Source organism: Peromyscus eremicus, chromosome 4 (assembly GCF_949786415.1).
Source record: "Peromyscus eremicus chromosome 4, PerEre_H2_v1, whole genome shotgun sequence".
In the NCBI taxonomy this organism is placed as follows: Eukaryota; Metazoa; Chordata; class Mammalia; order Rodentia; family Cricetidae; genus Peromyscus; species Peromyscus eremicus.
This window is the reverse complement of record NC_081419.1, coordinates 44,048,377-44,064,996: the sequence shown is the minus strand read 5'-3', so window position 1 is coordinate 44,064,996 and position 16,620 is coordinate 44,048,377. Positions and strand designations below refer to the sequence as shown.

Here is a 16,620-nt window from a genome sequence, read left to right as displayed (position 1 = left end):
CATCATCTATTACATTATTAGTAGTAGAAAACCTCATATTGGGCTGTTAAAATTTCTCATTTTTTTCCAATGAATCTTTTTAAGTAAAACCTTCATAAGAATGTAAACTTGATAAATGTAGTATCAAGTGAGCTGTGGTAAAATCTCATATTCTTCTAAAAAAGCATGCTGACCATGAACGGTATCAGAGAGTAAACAACCCCAGGGAATGCAGGTGATCAAGAGGCTTTCGGCGAATCTAGCAGTACATGGAGGAGCTTAGGTCATCAAATGACAGACTCACTAGCTTCAGTAAGAGAAAATGATAAGTTGTAATGTAACATTAACCTGTTCTAATATCTGTGCCTCAAATAAAATCAAATGATAATGATAACTCTAATACCAAGACTCATGCAAAGGAATAAAAATTAAATCATCAGTAACCAAGTGACTAAGTCACGGTTGTTTACCTTTCTGATCAGTACACAAGTTTGGATTTTACCTTGGAAAATGTTTTCTCAATCCTGATAGATCATATGGACTGAGCCAACCAAAAAGATTCAAATCATTTCATCATTATGTATTCCAGGCTAGCCTTGGATTAATTATGTGCCTGAGGATAACCTTGAACTTCTGACCTTTCAATTACCATTTTAACGCTGGTATTACAGGTGTATGCTACCATGTTCAGCTTCTGCTCTGCTAGGGATTGAGCTGCATGGTAGGCAAGCACTTTATTTACTATTTTTCCTGCCCCTCTCCAGGTCTTCCTAATGACACACTGCAGCATAATGCACTGAATGAGTCTAGCCAATGTCATATTAAGATGTTTGAATACTCCTGCCTAATGCTCACATGGTAAAAATTTTTGATTATATACAGCACGATGTGGTAGCACTTTCAGCTCTCATTTAGGAATAGATGATACACTTTGAAATGACTACTTTCATCATGTCACTTGTTGGATTAGGAAAAATTTGGTATTCTTAGTACATGTATGAAGTTATTATAAATTAGTCTAAGACATTTGGTTTATACTAAACTTTAGATGCTTTCTATCACATACAGTGCAGTTTTTAATATTTTAAGAACCAAGCAACTTAATGGCTACAAGAGTATATCTTACTTTTATCTTCAATGTATTCATCCCAGTTGAACATGTTCACCGTTCTATTGAAGGCAGTACCATTCCAGTCCAATGAGTTATTAAAGAAGGAAGTGATATTTATTTCAAAGGTAGAATTGTCTGGGGGCCACTGCAAGCATTTATTCCTCAGGTTGCCCATGAAGAGCTGCAGGCCGATTAGGGCAAAGACACTGAGACAGAACACAGTGAGGATCATGACATCAGACAGCTTCTTCACCGACTGGATCAGGGCCCCCACGATGGTCTTCAGTCCTGCAAATAAAACCAGAGGGAGGGACTATCACTTCCAATTCAACAGATAATTTTCCAACAAAAATATCATGAGCTTGTTCTGAAAAATACAAATGTCATGCAGAATGCCAACGATATTAGTTTAATGTTTGTGGCTGAATAAAAATGTCACGAAAAGCCTGCTAGCTGGTGGAAATGAATGAAAGCAGAACTTACACATTCTTTAGAAAACCAAATGGAAGTGAACCAAATGTGTTTTCACGCACTCCTTACAGCAAAAGGTATGATTGTGTTACTCATGCTTGACGATCCACCCTAGGTAAATAGTTCGCTTTTATTTGCAGATGTCTTACTCTCTAACCCCGTATTGGTTTTGGAGAAAAATCTGTATGAGTAGAGGAGTAGGGAGGAATCTTGAAGCCACTGAATTACAAGGGTATAGATTTGTCTGAACTTTGAAAACTTGAGAATGGGCCAATATAAGGAAGACATCTGCAAGCCGAGCCCCATGCAGCGCTCATGCTCTGTCTTGCTTTTCCATTGAACTCCAGTTAAAGAGACAGCCCGTTTTCGAGCTAATTGATCGAATTTGCCTTGGCCCACGTGTCTCACATTTCAGCTTCTATGCGGAAAGCTTGATGCTGTAAGATGCAAACCAGGTAGCCTGTTACTGTAAGTGCCTCATGCAAAACTTGTTAAACTCAAAGGCTGATTTAGAACAAATTGAGAGAAAGCAACATTCAAAAGCAAGTAGTCAAACCTATCCAAACTAGGATGGGTCAGTTCCTGCTTTTGATCATCATCTCGCAGTATGCAACAAGCAACCAGGCTTTTGCCAAAAAGCTGTGAGCAGAGCACCAGTACAGCTAAAGTCAGCCTCGGTGTTTAACCTAGCTCTCACCTGGAATGACTGAAATGGTTTTCAATGCTCGGAGAACTCTGAACGTTCTCAACGCTGAGACATTGCCCAGGTCCACAAACTCTGTCACATATCTGTAATAGGGAGTTCACACACAAACACAATGACAGAACACAAAAAACAGTTGGAGATATAAGGAGCCTACCACCTTATACCATTTTCTTCTTACCTGGAATTACAGAAATAGTTTTCAGAGCTCGCAAGACTCTGAAAGTTCGAAGGGCTGAAACATTGCCTAGGTTTACAAATTCTGTTACATACCTGTAGGATTAAATCAGAGTTATTCAGAATTTTGGGAAATCTAAGTCTATGTTGGTCTTGAGTCAAGACCGTTTCAACTTCAGCAAGTGTCATCAGATTTCCCAATTAAGAGGAGAACAGCATTGCCATCGACTATGAGCTGTTACTTGGGAATTGTATTATTACTTTACAGCTAATTGAAACTAAAGTCATATAATTCATTAGGATCATTCCTAATTTCTCCAAACTGAATAATTTGATTGGAAAAAGCATTCTGAAGTCACATGGTAACTAATAAGAATGCTGTATGAGTTGTAGGAAGCCAACAACTGAGAACTATAATATAGTCTCCAATTGCATTTACTCTACCAGGATGGAAAACATTATAAAAATACTTACGCGAAGGTAATGACTGTGAAATCCAACCAATTCCAGGGGTCCCGTAGAAATGTGAAATCTTCTAGACAAAAGCCCCTTGCGAGTATTTTAATAAGTGATTCAAAAGTATAAATTCCTGTAAAAGTATACCTGAGAAAAATAGCCGAGTTCACATTAAAGATTTTGTAGGTGGTTCCCATACGTTTATTTAATTTTTAAAGAATATTTTGGTGCCAGACCTGAAACCAGGACCTCACACTTAGTAAGAAGGTACTCTGCTGTTGAGATATACACCCAAGCCCTGATTGTACATATCCTAAAGATCACTTAGATGGCACACGTGAAGAGAGGCTCCATGTTGGTTTCTGATAGAGTGCTTAGGCAAGACTTAAGGCAAAATGAATCCATTAAATTCCAAATGATATTCTTATTGACTGTAAATAAATGGAATTTTGCTTTTCATATTACTCAACCTAAAGGATGTAAAAAAAAAAAAACCCACCAGTCTGTATGATGATAGTATTTGAACTACACCAGCCAACTTTTAGTATGATTTCAGCAGATCAATGTTAATCACTAGATGAGCAATATAATGGATATCAGAGATCTTCAGTGTGTAAAATTCAAAAGGAAGATGAAAGCCCACAAATATCAACAGGCAAAAATCAGTGCAGCTATTTGAACCACTGAACACTTTGTCCTAGAGCAGCAGTTCTCAAATTGTAGGTCGCTACCTCTTGGCGGCGGTGTGTGTGTGTGTGTGTGTGTGTGTGTGTGTGTGTACCAACCCTTTTACAGGGTTCGCATATCAGATATTTAAATTATGTTCCATAACAGAAGCAAAATTACAGTTCTGAAGTAGCAATAAAAATAATTTTATGGTTGAGGAATCACCATAACACACAGAGAGCTGTATTAAAGGGTCACAGCATTAGGAAGTGTGAGACCCACTGTCCCAGAGGAAGTCAGTGGTGGGCATACATTTAAATCATCTGGTTTAACATGACTAGAAAAAAGTAGTAAGGAAACTGAAAGTGTCTTGAAATACTAAATGAATAATTTGAAACGTGAATTTTATACTTACTCCACATTCTTCGTCCAGTCTGGAGGATTACTCATGGTCATAAATACACAGTTGGTAAGAATTGTGCACATAATGAGCACATTGAATAAAGTAGAATATATTGTCAAGGAAAATGAAGTCAGTAGGAGAATACCACTTTCATGCATGCCCTGTCTTCATCCACACTAAATCTAAAACACGCCTATCTTATGCTACATATTGTTTTATCAACAAATTCCTTTCATTTTTGTACTTTAACTCCACATGTAAAATGTACTTTCAAAGAACCATCAACTATCTTTAGGGTAATAAGAAACAATAGTTAAGAGTAGAAAATGCAAAGAAGTGAGTTGACTGGTGAATAGTTTCAATGTAAATTTTCTTCATGATAGAATCCACCAAACAGCAGAATTGCAAGTTCACTTTATAAATAAACTAGGGTGGTAAACGTTTGATAAAACGATTCAAAGAACTAGTGAAATGCATTATGACTTTATTCTAAGTGTCACCCTGGGAGAATGTTGTACACAAAATTCCTTTCTAAATAGAAGGTACAACCTACAACAGTTGTTCAAAAGATCCAGAAATGTAAGAAAAGATGGCTGCTGATAATGCTGACATCTCTTAGGTTTGTAACTAAGTCAAATCAGTTACTAAGTTCTTTCAGTATTGGTCAACTTGGTTTTAACAGGAAGAAAAAAATAATACCACAGAATTTTTGTGAAAACCAGACTAGCAAAACATGTTAAATATCCTATAACTCATTATACCTGACAGAGAGCATATACTCAGCAAACAGTTCTCTTTATTTCTCAAAAGACAGAGAAAACGTTGATTATAATAATTTTCTGGTTTATTTCCCTCATTGCCCATGTATGGCCAGTACACATCTTGTATTCCTTTTGAGTAATGAAAACAAGCAGAAAAAAAGCTTCTTATGAAAAGGATCAACAGTCAAATAATTGAAATGATTGGTGTTCACATTTAACATAAATCACACTTCAGTTGTATATAAACATCACTTCTTGTGAACTTACACATGATCATAATAATCTCAGATATAGGATAATGGTATTCACATTCCTTCTTGCTTCTTTTTTGATATAAACCATTTCATCCCTTTTATGAAACCAAAAGGCCCTGTTCAAGGCCAGGGAGTGCGTAGTGTTATATTAATTTAAAAAGACAGCTTTCACCTATATCAGGCATTAGTCAGGGCAATAACTGACATTTTTGGTTTTAGTGATAATGTTCTTAGGCTTATGCTTAATTCTCAGCTTCTTCAAATGCATCTACCTAAGAGTAGTTCTAAAGGAGTGATGGGGATCAGCCACGTGAGGGCAGTACAATCTAACATGATTTTAAAGAGAAAACAATGAAATATATGTACATATATATATATATATATATATATATATATATATATATATATATATACATACATATGATAGTTTACCATTAGTATAAAGAAGTAGAAGCCCCTCTGGGCCCTGCAAGGATGCATAATTTCTTGGCAGATGAGCAACAGTTGAAATGCATAGTCCTTAACCACAGTGGTCCTAAACACAGTCCTGTGTGTTTCAGCTTGGATGCATTCCCTACCCCCCACAAAGATAATTCCAAACATTCTCTGTGTCCTTCAATTTCCAATCCTCTTCTTCCCTCCCTTTCCATTGCGAATTGATGACCTCATTTCTTACTTCACAGAGAGATAATGAGAACATCAGATTCTGCTCCCCACCCCAAATTGGCAAAGCTCTCTCTTTTGGGACTTGCTCTCTTTCCCCTGTTACAGTGGGGGAAATCTCCATCTCTCCACCCGTATTCTGGACAGCTAACTTTCCCAAATGCTTTAGGAATATCTTAGCTCTTCATTCTCTCAACTTGTGTGTCCCTTAGCCTCTTCCCAGCAACACAAACTTACTTATGTCTCTCCTATCTTGAGGGAGAGGGTCTCTCTAACCCACAACCCTCATCACAACCTCCGGCTTCACATCTTTTCTCCACTTCACAGCCAAAGTTCTTGAAAGAGATGTTTATCTTTCTTGTTCTTACAAACCTATCCCATCTTCAGGCCTCCAGCTATTCTGCCAACTAAAGATGAAAAACCTTTATGCCGTTTCACTGAAAAGGATAATCTACAGCTATAATATAGTTATTGTTTGACTTGCAGTTCAGCTGAGCCCCCAAAAGATGGCCCCTCCCCTTTACAAGAAGTCTTTTCCTCTTTGCTAACAGGAGGCCTCAATTGCCTGATTGATTGTTCATGCTTCGGGAGCAACAGTATTTCTGTGCCATTTGGAATCTTTCATTTTTCCTTTTTGAAAAGAAACAAAATCTAAGCCACCATCCTGTCTGCTGCTATCAGCATCCTACCAGATACAACAGCAAGCTGCAGGTGTCACCTGTGACTTTACAGATACCAAATCTTCTCTGCAGGTGACACATCTCTCTAGGTCCACTCACTCAGTTGTGCAGATGACATCTGTACTTAGGCACCTCATTGGCTCTTGCAAACCTTTTGAAAGACGCTGAGTTTTCAAACTGAACTAACAGCCTTCCTGTCCCTCTGCTACAGTGTAATGTAACTCCTTTACAATCTCTGTATTCTTATGATTTAGCCTGGAGGATTTCTCTCTCTTCCTAAACTTCTATATCTAACTCCCATAGAACACTTCTGATCTTATTATCTATATCTGGATTCAGTCCATGACTCTCCATTTCCCTATTACTGAGTTGTCCAAGTATTCATCAGGACCAACAGTACATGTAACAAGACTTGTACATTATTGTGCATTCCTCTGAAATAATCTACCTGAATTAGTCCATTCTACACACTGCACCAAAACGGATTTTGTAAATGTATCTGGGATCATTTTGGCAGTTTCTCACTACCCTATATATGATATAATGATTATATATGATATAATCAATATATGATGATATAATGTATTAACATAAGGTCAGGATTCTAAGATGTCTTCAGCTCTTTTTGCTCTTTCTGTACTATCTTCATCCCAATAACTTTTAATTTTTTAAAGTCATGGGATGTTATGAGCATTTTAGATGCACACTGTTTAATATTCACAACAGTGCTTGATCTGATCAGGTCTACCTGTGTTACCTTATAATAGTCACCTAATGTCAAAGTCTATATACACAATGGATATAAGTTTCCTTACTGTTAAAAGGTTTGAACATGTAGAATAACCACAAAGTGAAAATTAAAACCTCATGAAATTAATGTCACATAATGGACTGAGATATGGTCTTATAATACGTATAAAACGCTATTTCCAACAGGAAAATTTAATTAGATATAAGAAAGTAAAATATGTTTTAAGATAAACAATAGAGATAATGATAATTTCTCATAAATTACAGATAATAAAGCATGCTCAAAACAGTGTTGTTCATATTGTATGGTTACTATTTTAATAACAAAATATGTACTTTGATAGACACTGAACAAATACAATTATTTTCCTTTTAAAATAAGAGATAGAGTCAGGTTCAGGTATTTCTGGCAGGCTATGTATTTGCAAATATAAAATTTGAAATTACACTACTTTATTAATTATTGTCAGTTATTTCATCAATCATATAGTTTTCAAATTTTTGGATTTTAATAAGTGACTAAAATAGTAGAATTCAACAAAATTTAAACCACATTAAAAACATCATAAAGATATGAATATTATATTGGTTAGGCCATGTATTGAAAAACTATGAAACTGCACATCAAGGCACATATTTAAGATCTAAAATTAGAAGTGAAATACACACATCCTATATGATTTTCTCAATAGATGAACTAGACTATATTTTTCAAAAGTCCAACTTATCTTGAAACAATACTTCCATATAACAGCTTGGCTATATAAAATAAAATACAAGCAGACTAATCTGTATCATATCAGGAAAAAGCAATCTTTTTGATTATTGGTTTCTTTGTACCAAGTGTTAATAAAAGTAGTTGGACCTATTGATAGATACCAACTCATCAGTTGGCAAATTTTAAATACTCTCTCTATATACGTGGTAAGGAAAAACTTTTTTAAAGCTTATATTGAAAATGATTGTATAGCTTTTGACAAGGAGTATTGACAGTCCCTTCTCTGTGCCCATGAGGACAGCCCCAGCGTCAAGCCAAGCACTCAAGGGTCACATTCATCCTTCACTAGCCATGTAGGCATCACAAGTGGTGTGATTCAGTGTGAACCAGTAGCAAAAATGTAGCAGCAAGTTCAGTTTTATTATATTAATGTGGATGATTGTATCAACACTTTTCTCATAAGATAGATACAGTCGCTGTCTGCTAAGTTAATTATCAGCTATTTTAATACCACTAATAATTTGGGTTATTAGATATGGAGTATTTTTGTTATTGTTGTTGCTCTCAAGGAAGAGGAGACTGTTCTGGTTTAAAGCACTGTAGTCTTGTGTATGTCCAGAGAAGTTCGAGGAATTTAAAAAACTTACATATAATCTATAGGTAGAAAAATGTTTCATGTTATTAGTTTCTAACTTGAATGTGGAGATTAAACAGTGAGGTAGGTCTCTTTTGATATATGAGCATATTTTTGAGCCAGGAAAAATTCTGTTTTATGTCATATATATATATATATATATATATATATATATATATATATATGTGTGTGTGTGTGTGTATGTGTGTGTGTGTGTGTGTGTGTGTGTGTATACAATGTCATATACTACTAACTCTTTTTTTTCTTTTTTTAATTTAATTTTATTTTACAATACAATTCAGTTCTATATATCCGCCACAGATTCCCTTGTTCTCCCCCCTCCTGCCCCCTCCCCTTCCCCCCAGCCTACCTCCCATTCCCACCTCCTCCAGGGCAAAGCTTCCCCCGAGGATTGAGATCAACCTGGTAGACTCAGTCCAGGCAGGTCCAGTCCCCTCCTCCCAGGCCGAGCCAAGCAACCCTGTATAAGCCCCAGGTTTCAAACAGCCAACTCATGCAATGAGCACAGGACCTGGTCCCACTGCCTGGATGCCTCCCAAACAGATCAAGCCAATCGACTATCTCACTCATTCAGAGGGCCTGATCCAGTTGAGGGCCCCTCAGTCATTGGTTCATAGTTCATGTGTTTCCATTCGTTTGGCTATTACTACTAACTCTTCATGTGAATACTTGTTGGTACATAGTTAGGCAATAACCTTTGCTTATTAAAGACATAAGAAAGGGATGTTGCTAGGTTGAATCACTCTCTTTTCTACAGAGCTGTATCATTCTTTTATATATAAAACTGATTTTTTAAAGTCTGCATAAATATCACATAAATACAATAATTGGAATCAGTGAAAAGAACATTTAAAAATATAGAGATGAGCATGGCTGATACCCTAATATATTGTATCTGGGTTCCAAAATCAGTTCTCTTCCATTGAAAGAAAAATGCAATATCACTTGGCTGAGAAGGAATGACTGTTTTAACTTTGAGCCCCAGTACTGACAGTGCACATTCAGAAATCTGGATCTGCTGGTTCACAGCTATAACTGAAGCACCTGCAAGTCTGAGCACCAGCAGAAAGTTCCAGTCAAGTCTGGACTACATAGTGAGAGCCTGGAGAGAGAGAGAGAGAGAGAGAGAGAGAGAGAGAGAGAGAGAGAGAGAGAGAGAGAGAGAGAATGAGAGAGAGAGAAAATGAGAGAGACAGAGACAGAGAGAGACAGAGACAGAGAGACAGACAGACAAAGAAACAGACACAGAGACACAGACATACAGAGACACAGAAATGCAGACACACAGAGACAGAGACAGAGAGAGACACACACACAAAAAGAGACAGGGAGAGAGGAAAAAACATCTTAGATAAAGACCAAGCATTAAAAACCTCTCAGCTGCATTTCTCATCAAAAAAGTGAGATGATTGGAGGGATTGTATGTGTGGTGGTCATTTCAAGCTTTAAATGCTGGTGGAATATGCACCTTTTCTTTCCAAGGACAAGTTGGAGCAGAGTAGTGATGCATTCAGAATTCTTTCAGAAATATTTAGATGATGGGAGGATTTCTTTTTGTGGATGCTGTAGCCATTGCAGCTCGATTTGTAGCTGCTCCCAACAGCCGCTATCCTAAGTACTCTTTCTCAAGTACTTCCTAAGTGCTGGTCATGGATCCTGGTATTAGGTACTTGTCATACATTCTGTTTGTTTTTCTTGTAACAGCCTGTCATGGAGCTCAGGCTGGCACTGATCTCACATTGTAGCTGAGGATAGCCTTGAACTTTTGGGCCATCTGCATCTGGCTCTGAGCACTTGGGTTACAGGCGTGTACCACCAGAGTCAACAATGCATTTACTATTATGATTTACATACTATGGCTACAGTTTTACAAACGGATAAACTGAGATTAAAAAAAAACCCTATAATGTGATCAACAACATATACTAAGTAAATAAATCTCAGAGGTAAGATTGGAGTCTTGGTTTCTGATCCTTAACCCAATAATTTTCATTCTCCTACCCTTTGTGAATGATGGACAGTTCAGTGGTAGTTGTGGTATATCTCAGGATTTTAGTGGTTTATTCTGGTGTCATGACCATATATGACACCCACACAATAACATCTCCCAAAGTTATATCTCTAGCTTGGCCCTTTCTGGATTTCAGATTTACATATATATGGAACGCCTCAGTACCTCCCCCAATATCTAACAGATGTCTCAAATATGGATGCTGAAAAACAAGCAGTTGATTTGTCTACAGGTTGTTGTACTCGGAGCCGTTCTAGGCTTAGTACACAGGAACTCCAGTTTCCTTCTCATCCAGAGTAAGTACATAGTGCCGTCTTTAGCTTCTCTTACTACATTGTAGCCCACATTTAGTTGCTCGGGAAACTGTCAACCCTCCTGCAATATACATCTAAATTTGATGACTCTCTGAATCTCTCAACCATAGTCAACTACTGTCCTGTGGCCATTCCCAAGCGTTTTACTGTACAGCAAAGGCATTGCTATGGGAACCACAAAACCAAGGCTTGAGCCTAGAGCTTTACGTTGTGTGGAGTGAAGTACAGAGTCACTGTAAAAAACCAGCCAGAAACTTTAGCATCACATATATCTTGTTTAGTGGGATCTCTGCTCAGTTCTTACCATGTCACCAAAAGACAGAAGGGCTTATCTGCATTTATTATGAGCCCACTTGCCTTGCTTCATCTTATATCTCTACTCCAAGATGGTATGTTTGAAACATAACATTTTAATTCAGGAAATGAGAGAGTAAACTTATATTTAATTTACTTCCCGGGGTGGGGGAATCTGTGACTCTGCATCGTTTAAAAGGGTCCAGGAGTGTCAAGAGTTTATCTTGAGGCTGGTCAGATGGCTCAGTGGGTAAAAGAGCTGGCCACCAAACCTGACGACCTGAGTTTGATCCCCAGCATCCACATGGTGAAAGGAGAGGAAGGTCTACCTCTACCTGTCATCTTCGCCTCCACACCATTGCCTTCTTATGAGTGCAACTCTCTCTCCCACAAATCAATAAATGTAAACAAATTTTAAAACTGAAACATGAGTTCGTTTTAGCAACCTTAATAGATTGGCTTGCTCCAGCTTTAATTTATCAGCCTGCTGGCCTATTGATAACTGTGTTCCTTATGATAAAAGGCAAATCTAAGTATTATCTGAATCTCCAGAGAGCTCCTAACAGAAGCAATGTCTCTGACACCCAGATTCTCTGTCCAAACTTGAAAACTACAAGTAGGGATGTCTCCACTGGGGTTGTCTCCTGGGATTCATAACTTTCAAGGACTTTCATAAAGTGAGGATGATAGCTTTTATGAACTATTCTATAGAAGACATGATCTCCTTACATTCCGAAACAAAATGGTGCCTCATTCTTTTATACAAAGACTACTCATACTTTTATATAAGGGCTACCACTTCTTCCATCAGAGGGAGGACAAAGCTGATTTTCTCTTCCATTTGGGTCTTTTATTTCTACCTGTTTCATATCAAATTTTCCAGTTTTATCTTTCTAAGTCATTATTTTCCTTAGTGCATATCCTATCTGCATCTACTAGATGGATGGTCATAATTTCATAAATAAATTATGTTTACATAAATGAAACATAGTTGTTTAAAATACAATGAATAGCTTACAAATATATTTATGCAGTGCATAGATTTTAAAAGCTTGACACATAATAGAACATAGTTTTAAACTCGGGAACCAAGATGGAGATCCCAAACTTATTTTTCTTTTCTAATGCTAACTCAAAGATGTTTTCCATATGTAACTAGACTCTCTTACTGGGACAGGTGGAAGGAAATTTTGTTGACCTAAGGTACACATAGTAAATTTTAAAACCTTAAATATAAAGATCAAATAAAAACATGTTGATGATATCTATAAGAACACTGGAGAAGAAATCCACCAGGGTAAAAAAAAAAAAAAAAAAAAAAAAAAGACATTCACAGTAGTACATTTCTAAACACATAACTAGTCACATTTCCAGGCAAATTTTAGGGACATGTTTTATAGCCATCCAAATGGTACCTGAAACAGGTACCCAGCATCAGGCTTATCCCATTTTCAAATTTCTTACTTTATGTGATTCAAACCATCTTCCACATCTGCTATCAGTGGTGGTGGTGAGATTTTTACGATGTAAGCCATAAATCCAGGTCCTGGTATGACTATATCAAAAATTCAAGTCATGACTCTCTCTGACTTAGTATTTGTCTTGGTAGGGCCTGTGAAATGCTCCTGTGAATCAAGTACCTGCCCTAAAAAACAGTCAACCTGAATTAGAACCCCAAAACTAACATAAATGTGGAGGATAAGAATTGATATCACAAAGTTGTCCTCTGTCCTCCACATATGCACCATGGCACCTCACACACACCACCACACACATAAAAATAATTTTAGACTAGTAGATGACTTAGTGGATAAAGATACTTTCCACCAAATCTGATGATATGAAGTCAGTTTCTCAGACCCACGTGGTAGAGAGAACTGACTCCTTCAAGTTGTCCTCTGACTTCTAAATGTATGCAATGGCAGGTACATGTGCACACAAGTGTACACACACACACACAGCACACACACAGCACACACACACACACCAAATGAATAAATAAATAAAGATAGTGAAACATTTAAGAGTTTGTCTTGGGCTGGGCATGGTGGTACACACCTTTAATCCCAACACTCAGGAGGCAGAAGTAGGTGAATCTCTGTGAGTCCAAGGCCAGTCTGTTCTAAATGTGAGTTCCAGGACAGCCTGAGTTCTAGGACTACACAGCGAGACCCAGTTTCAAAAACCAAAAACCAAACAAACAAAGAGTTTGTGCTAATAGACACTTAGCTGTATTTCGTTTTTTTTTTTCCACTTGTGTTGGGTTTCTGAAACACACAATTCTTCACCTCAAGGCTTCTATGTGCTCCCGTTTCTCTGGTCTTTCAAGTCTTTGCTTCTTTGCTTTTCCAGGCCTGACTCTCAGCCAGACTGCTGCTTTTGCCTAGAATAAAACCTCTCATTCCAGCTACTGGGTTCAACTTCAAGGACTAAGTCAAATCACTGTTACCCATCAAGCTCTCCCATCCTGCTTCTAGGAATCATGTCCTTCAATAGGGAGAATAAAGACCACAGTTGAGTAGATACAGACAAACAGACTTAAACTTGTGAATAAAACACGGGGACAAGTGATCAAAAGAGGGGGTGAGGGGAAAGTCAGTACAAACGTCATTGGGGAAAACTGGAAAACCATTGAGAAGTCCAGTGTACCTAGAAACACACTGGCAAATCCTCATGAACTCAGAGTTTACAAGCACTAACTTAACAGGAGAAATTTGTACAATTCTGACCAAAAAGACGCAAAATACACAGCACAGATTCTGTGCCCCTGTGTGATTTAAATAATAAATCACTGAGGAAAATTAATGCATGGAAACTGTTCCAATATAACACTGTAAAACCTGAAGGCATGAAAGGCTATCCTTGCAGTCTAGTTAAAATGAAGGAAGTCTTGGAGGTAGCAAGTGGTCGGGAAGGAAACAGAAAAGAAAGAAGCTGCTTAGAAGATAGAAGAGTGTGTTACTTACCCGCTGTCCCTCCCCTTGCCACAGGCTTACTGCAGAAGAAAAGGAAGAGCCAGGGTAACAAAGCCACACATATTCTTGCAAAGACTCAACTTTATAATTAAATCAAAGAGAAAGGACCATTTATATGACCACATTACTAAAAGGATATGAATGTACCAAAATCTTAATAGCTAATTTTCTAATGGGGTTGAAGGGAGTGAGGATGTACAGGGCGGAGGTGGCACTGAACCGGGAGATGGCCTTCCCTTTATTCAATACTATAAAGGTCTGAAAGAGAAAAACACAACACGTGAAACAGAATTTACAGAACACAGCTAGGACATCGTAAGGGAGTAAGAGTCTTCTCTAAAATAACAAGTGCTGTAACAATTACCAGCACATGGCAAGATAATGGCCCCTTTTCCTTTTTGACATTGCAAGAAATTCAAAACGTGATAAGGGACTTCAGGAGGTAAGGAATATAAAGACAATTTTGTGATTAGCATCACAGGAATTCTTGGCGTCTTTGCCAAGTATTTGACTCATATTTTCAGCTATTATCTATAGTTCTCACAAAACGTAAAAATGAGGCTGCCGTAACTTCTTCACTTAGGCAATTTCATGAAAACTTCAGGGTTTTCCAAATATGGCCTTTGTTAGACTTTTTTGGCACTTACATGAGCCCTGGTGTTATTTCTTCCGGGGGGAGCCACAGGAAAGTGATGGTCTGTGGTGTGAAGGTATAATTAAGCCTGCTAAGGATGGTAAGCCTTATATCAAGTTCCGGGCTACAGGGGAATCTTAGATACCACTCTTAGAAATATAAAAATAATAGGCTCGTAGCATCATAGTGAATCTGCATTCGATTCACTATGTATAATCAGTATTCAGAGAAATAAACTGGCTGTGCCTTCCTCACGTGCCCTCTTACAGGATGGCTCTTCAGTATCTGCCTGTCCCAAGAACACAGGCTCAAACAAGTACTTTCAAAACACATAGAATTTTGTTCCACTGTGTGATCAGGCCCAGCCAGCATCCTACAGATACTTTAAGAGATGGAAGGAGGTACATTCTTCACCATCTTAAGGTAACAGGGAAAATAACAGCAACCGGACTTAAAGACTCACTTTCTTATTAATATAGTAGGGGTCCAGGTCCTCCAGGGGCTCTGACACCATCTCTGGAGGAATGTCTCCATAAATAAAAGGAAGGGATTTTCCTGCTTCCAAGTCACTGTTTGGCTTTGGGCCGTTTTCATCGTCTTCATCCTTGCGTTCCTGCTTGGGTCTCTTGGCTTTCTCTTCTGCAATGCGTTGTTCAATAGCAGCAAGGGATTCCCTGGTAAAGAAGCGGAAGCTGTCAGGTCCTGGCGGTACCAGCACTGATTGTGCCATCTTTTCATCCTGCTTCTTTAATCACTGTTTAGCTCCTCGCATAAGAAAGTGCTACAGAAACAGGAGGGAAAAAGCAAGGACCATTAAGATAAAAGGTGAGGGTGGCAGTCACAGGACACTGAGCATAAAGTCTGTCAAGCAAACAGCTAGAGAACTTCCAAAAGGCCCCTGCATCTAGCCCTGTGAGCTCTGGTGCACGCATTCATTTGCCTGCAAGAAGATCTTTCGCTCACATCCAGTAGGTGTGTATGAGGTAATCCGTTCTCCCACTCCTGAAATGTTTGAAATGATTGTGCTACTTGGGGGAAAACACCCTGTTCAGAGCTTGCAAATGGAAGATACTGGTGTATGCTTGCTGTTTCACTCGCGTGAATATTTTTTGGGAGCCATTTTTCCCCCTGCATTCTTTCTGAAAATATATCAGATTCAAAACAAGAGAAGGAAAAAAAAATCACACAAAATCGTAGAAGCAGGCTGTGCGGGAATCTTGCTTCTCTCTCTCTCTCTCTCTCTCTCTCTCTCTCTCTCTCTCTCTCTCTCTCTCCCTCTCTCTCTCTCTCTCTTTCTCTCTCTTTCTCATTTTCTTTTTTCTAGTTTTCCTTTGGCCCAATTTATCACCTTTAAGAGTTCTTTCAAAACTGGTTCACCTGGGAAAGAGCTCAGGAAATCCTGCAAGGCCTATCTGTGGGGGGTGAGGGTGGGGTGGTAGGGGTCGTGGTGGTGGTGGTGGTGGTCATGGTGGTGGTGGTGGTAAGGAGGAGCAGGAGATGCCTGGCTGTGTTTGGAACTGCTGGCAAACTGCACAGGAAGGGACCAGGCACCTGCCAGCACAGGCAGGAAGTTCCTCACATCAGAGGTCTGGAGCTTGGGCCTCCTAGCTTAGCAACCTGCTGCCAACTAGTGTAATTGCTTCTTAAATTAACAAATTTGCAGTACGCAAAGAAACACCACAGAGAGATACCATGTTTCCAAGTTAAGTCCCATTTCACAACAAAATCTAGCAGACTAGTTCAAATATCCATTTCAGAATTTGGACTTGAAAAAAAGTAGTCTAACACAGTTTCTCTTTTAAGCACAGCCTCTATGGCATGGGCTTTCTTGATGATACAGACGGAGTTTAACTGATGCTTAAATCACATTTTATTAAGGCAGACAACTTGACAGATGTGGTTGCAAATGTGACCTCAGTCAGTTACAGGAATTTCTGTGCTATCT

At 38.4% G+C, this 16,620-nt stretch overlaps 1 protein-coding gene across 7 annotated transcripts in view; it reads right to left on the bottom strand.

Moving 5' to 3' along the window:
- LOC131909182 (sodium channel protein type 2 subunit alpha) overlaps nucleotides 1-15,448 on the bottom strand; it is an 85,899-nt gene extending 70,451 nt beyond the window's left edge. For 3 of the 7 annotated variants that reach the window (XM_059260579.1, XM_059260576.1, XM_059260581.1), the window contains exons 1-6: nucleotides 15,139-15,448; nucleotides 14,181-14,299; nucleotides 3,979-4,068; nucleotides 2,916-3,044; nucleotides 2,259-2,350; nucleotides 1,106-1,378 (exon numbers count right to left, since the gene is read on the bottom strand). In XM_059260579.1, the coding sequence (XP_059116562.1) occupies nucleotides 1,106-1,378; nucleotides 2,259-2,350; nucleotides 2,916-3,044; nucleotides 3,979-4,068; nucleotides 14,181-14,299; nucleotides 15,139-15,405 (970 nt within the window). In that variant the 5' untranslated portion in view covers nucleotides 15,406-15,448. Of the gene's footprint in view, nucleotides 1-1,105; nucleotides 1,379-2,258; nucleotides 2,351-2,445; nucleotides 2,538-2,915; nucleotides 3,045-3,978; nucleotides 4,069-14,180; nucleotides 14,300-15,138 lie in introns of all 7 variants that reach the window. The other 4 variants (XM_059260577.1, XM_059260583.1, XM_059260578.1 and 1 more) reach the window with 2 other exon arrangements.
- Between the last annotated feature and the right edge of the window lie 1,172 nt (nucleotides 15,449-16,620).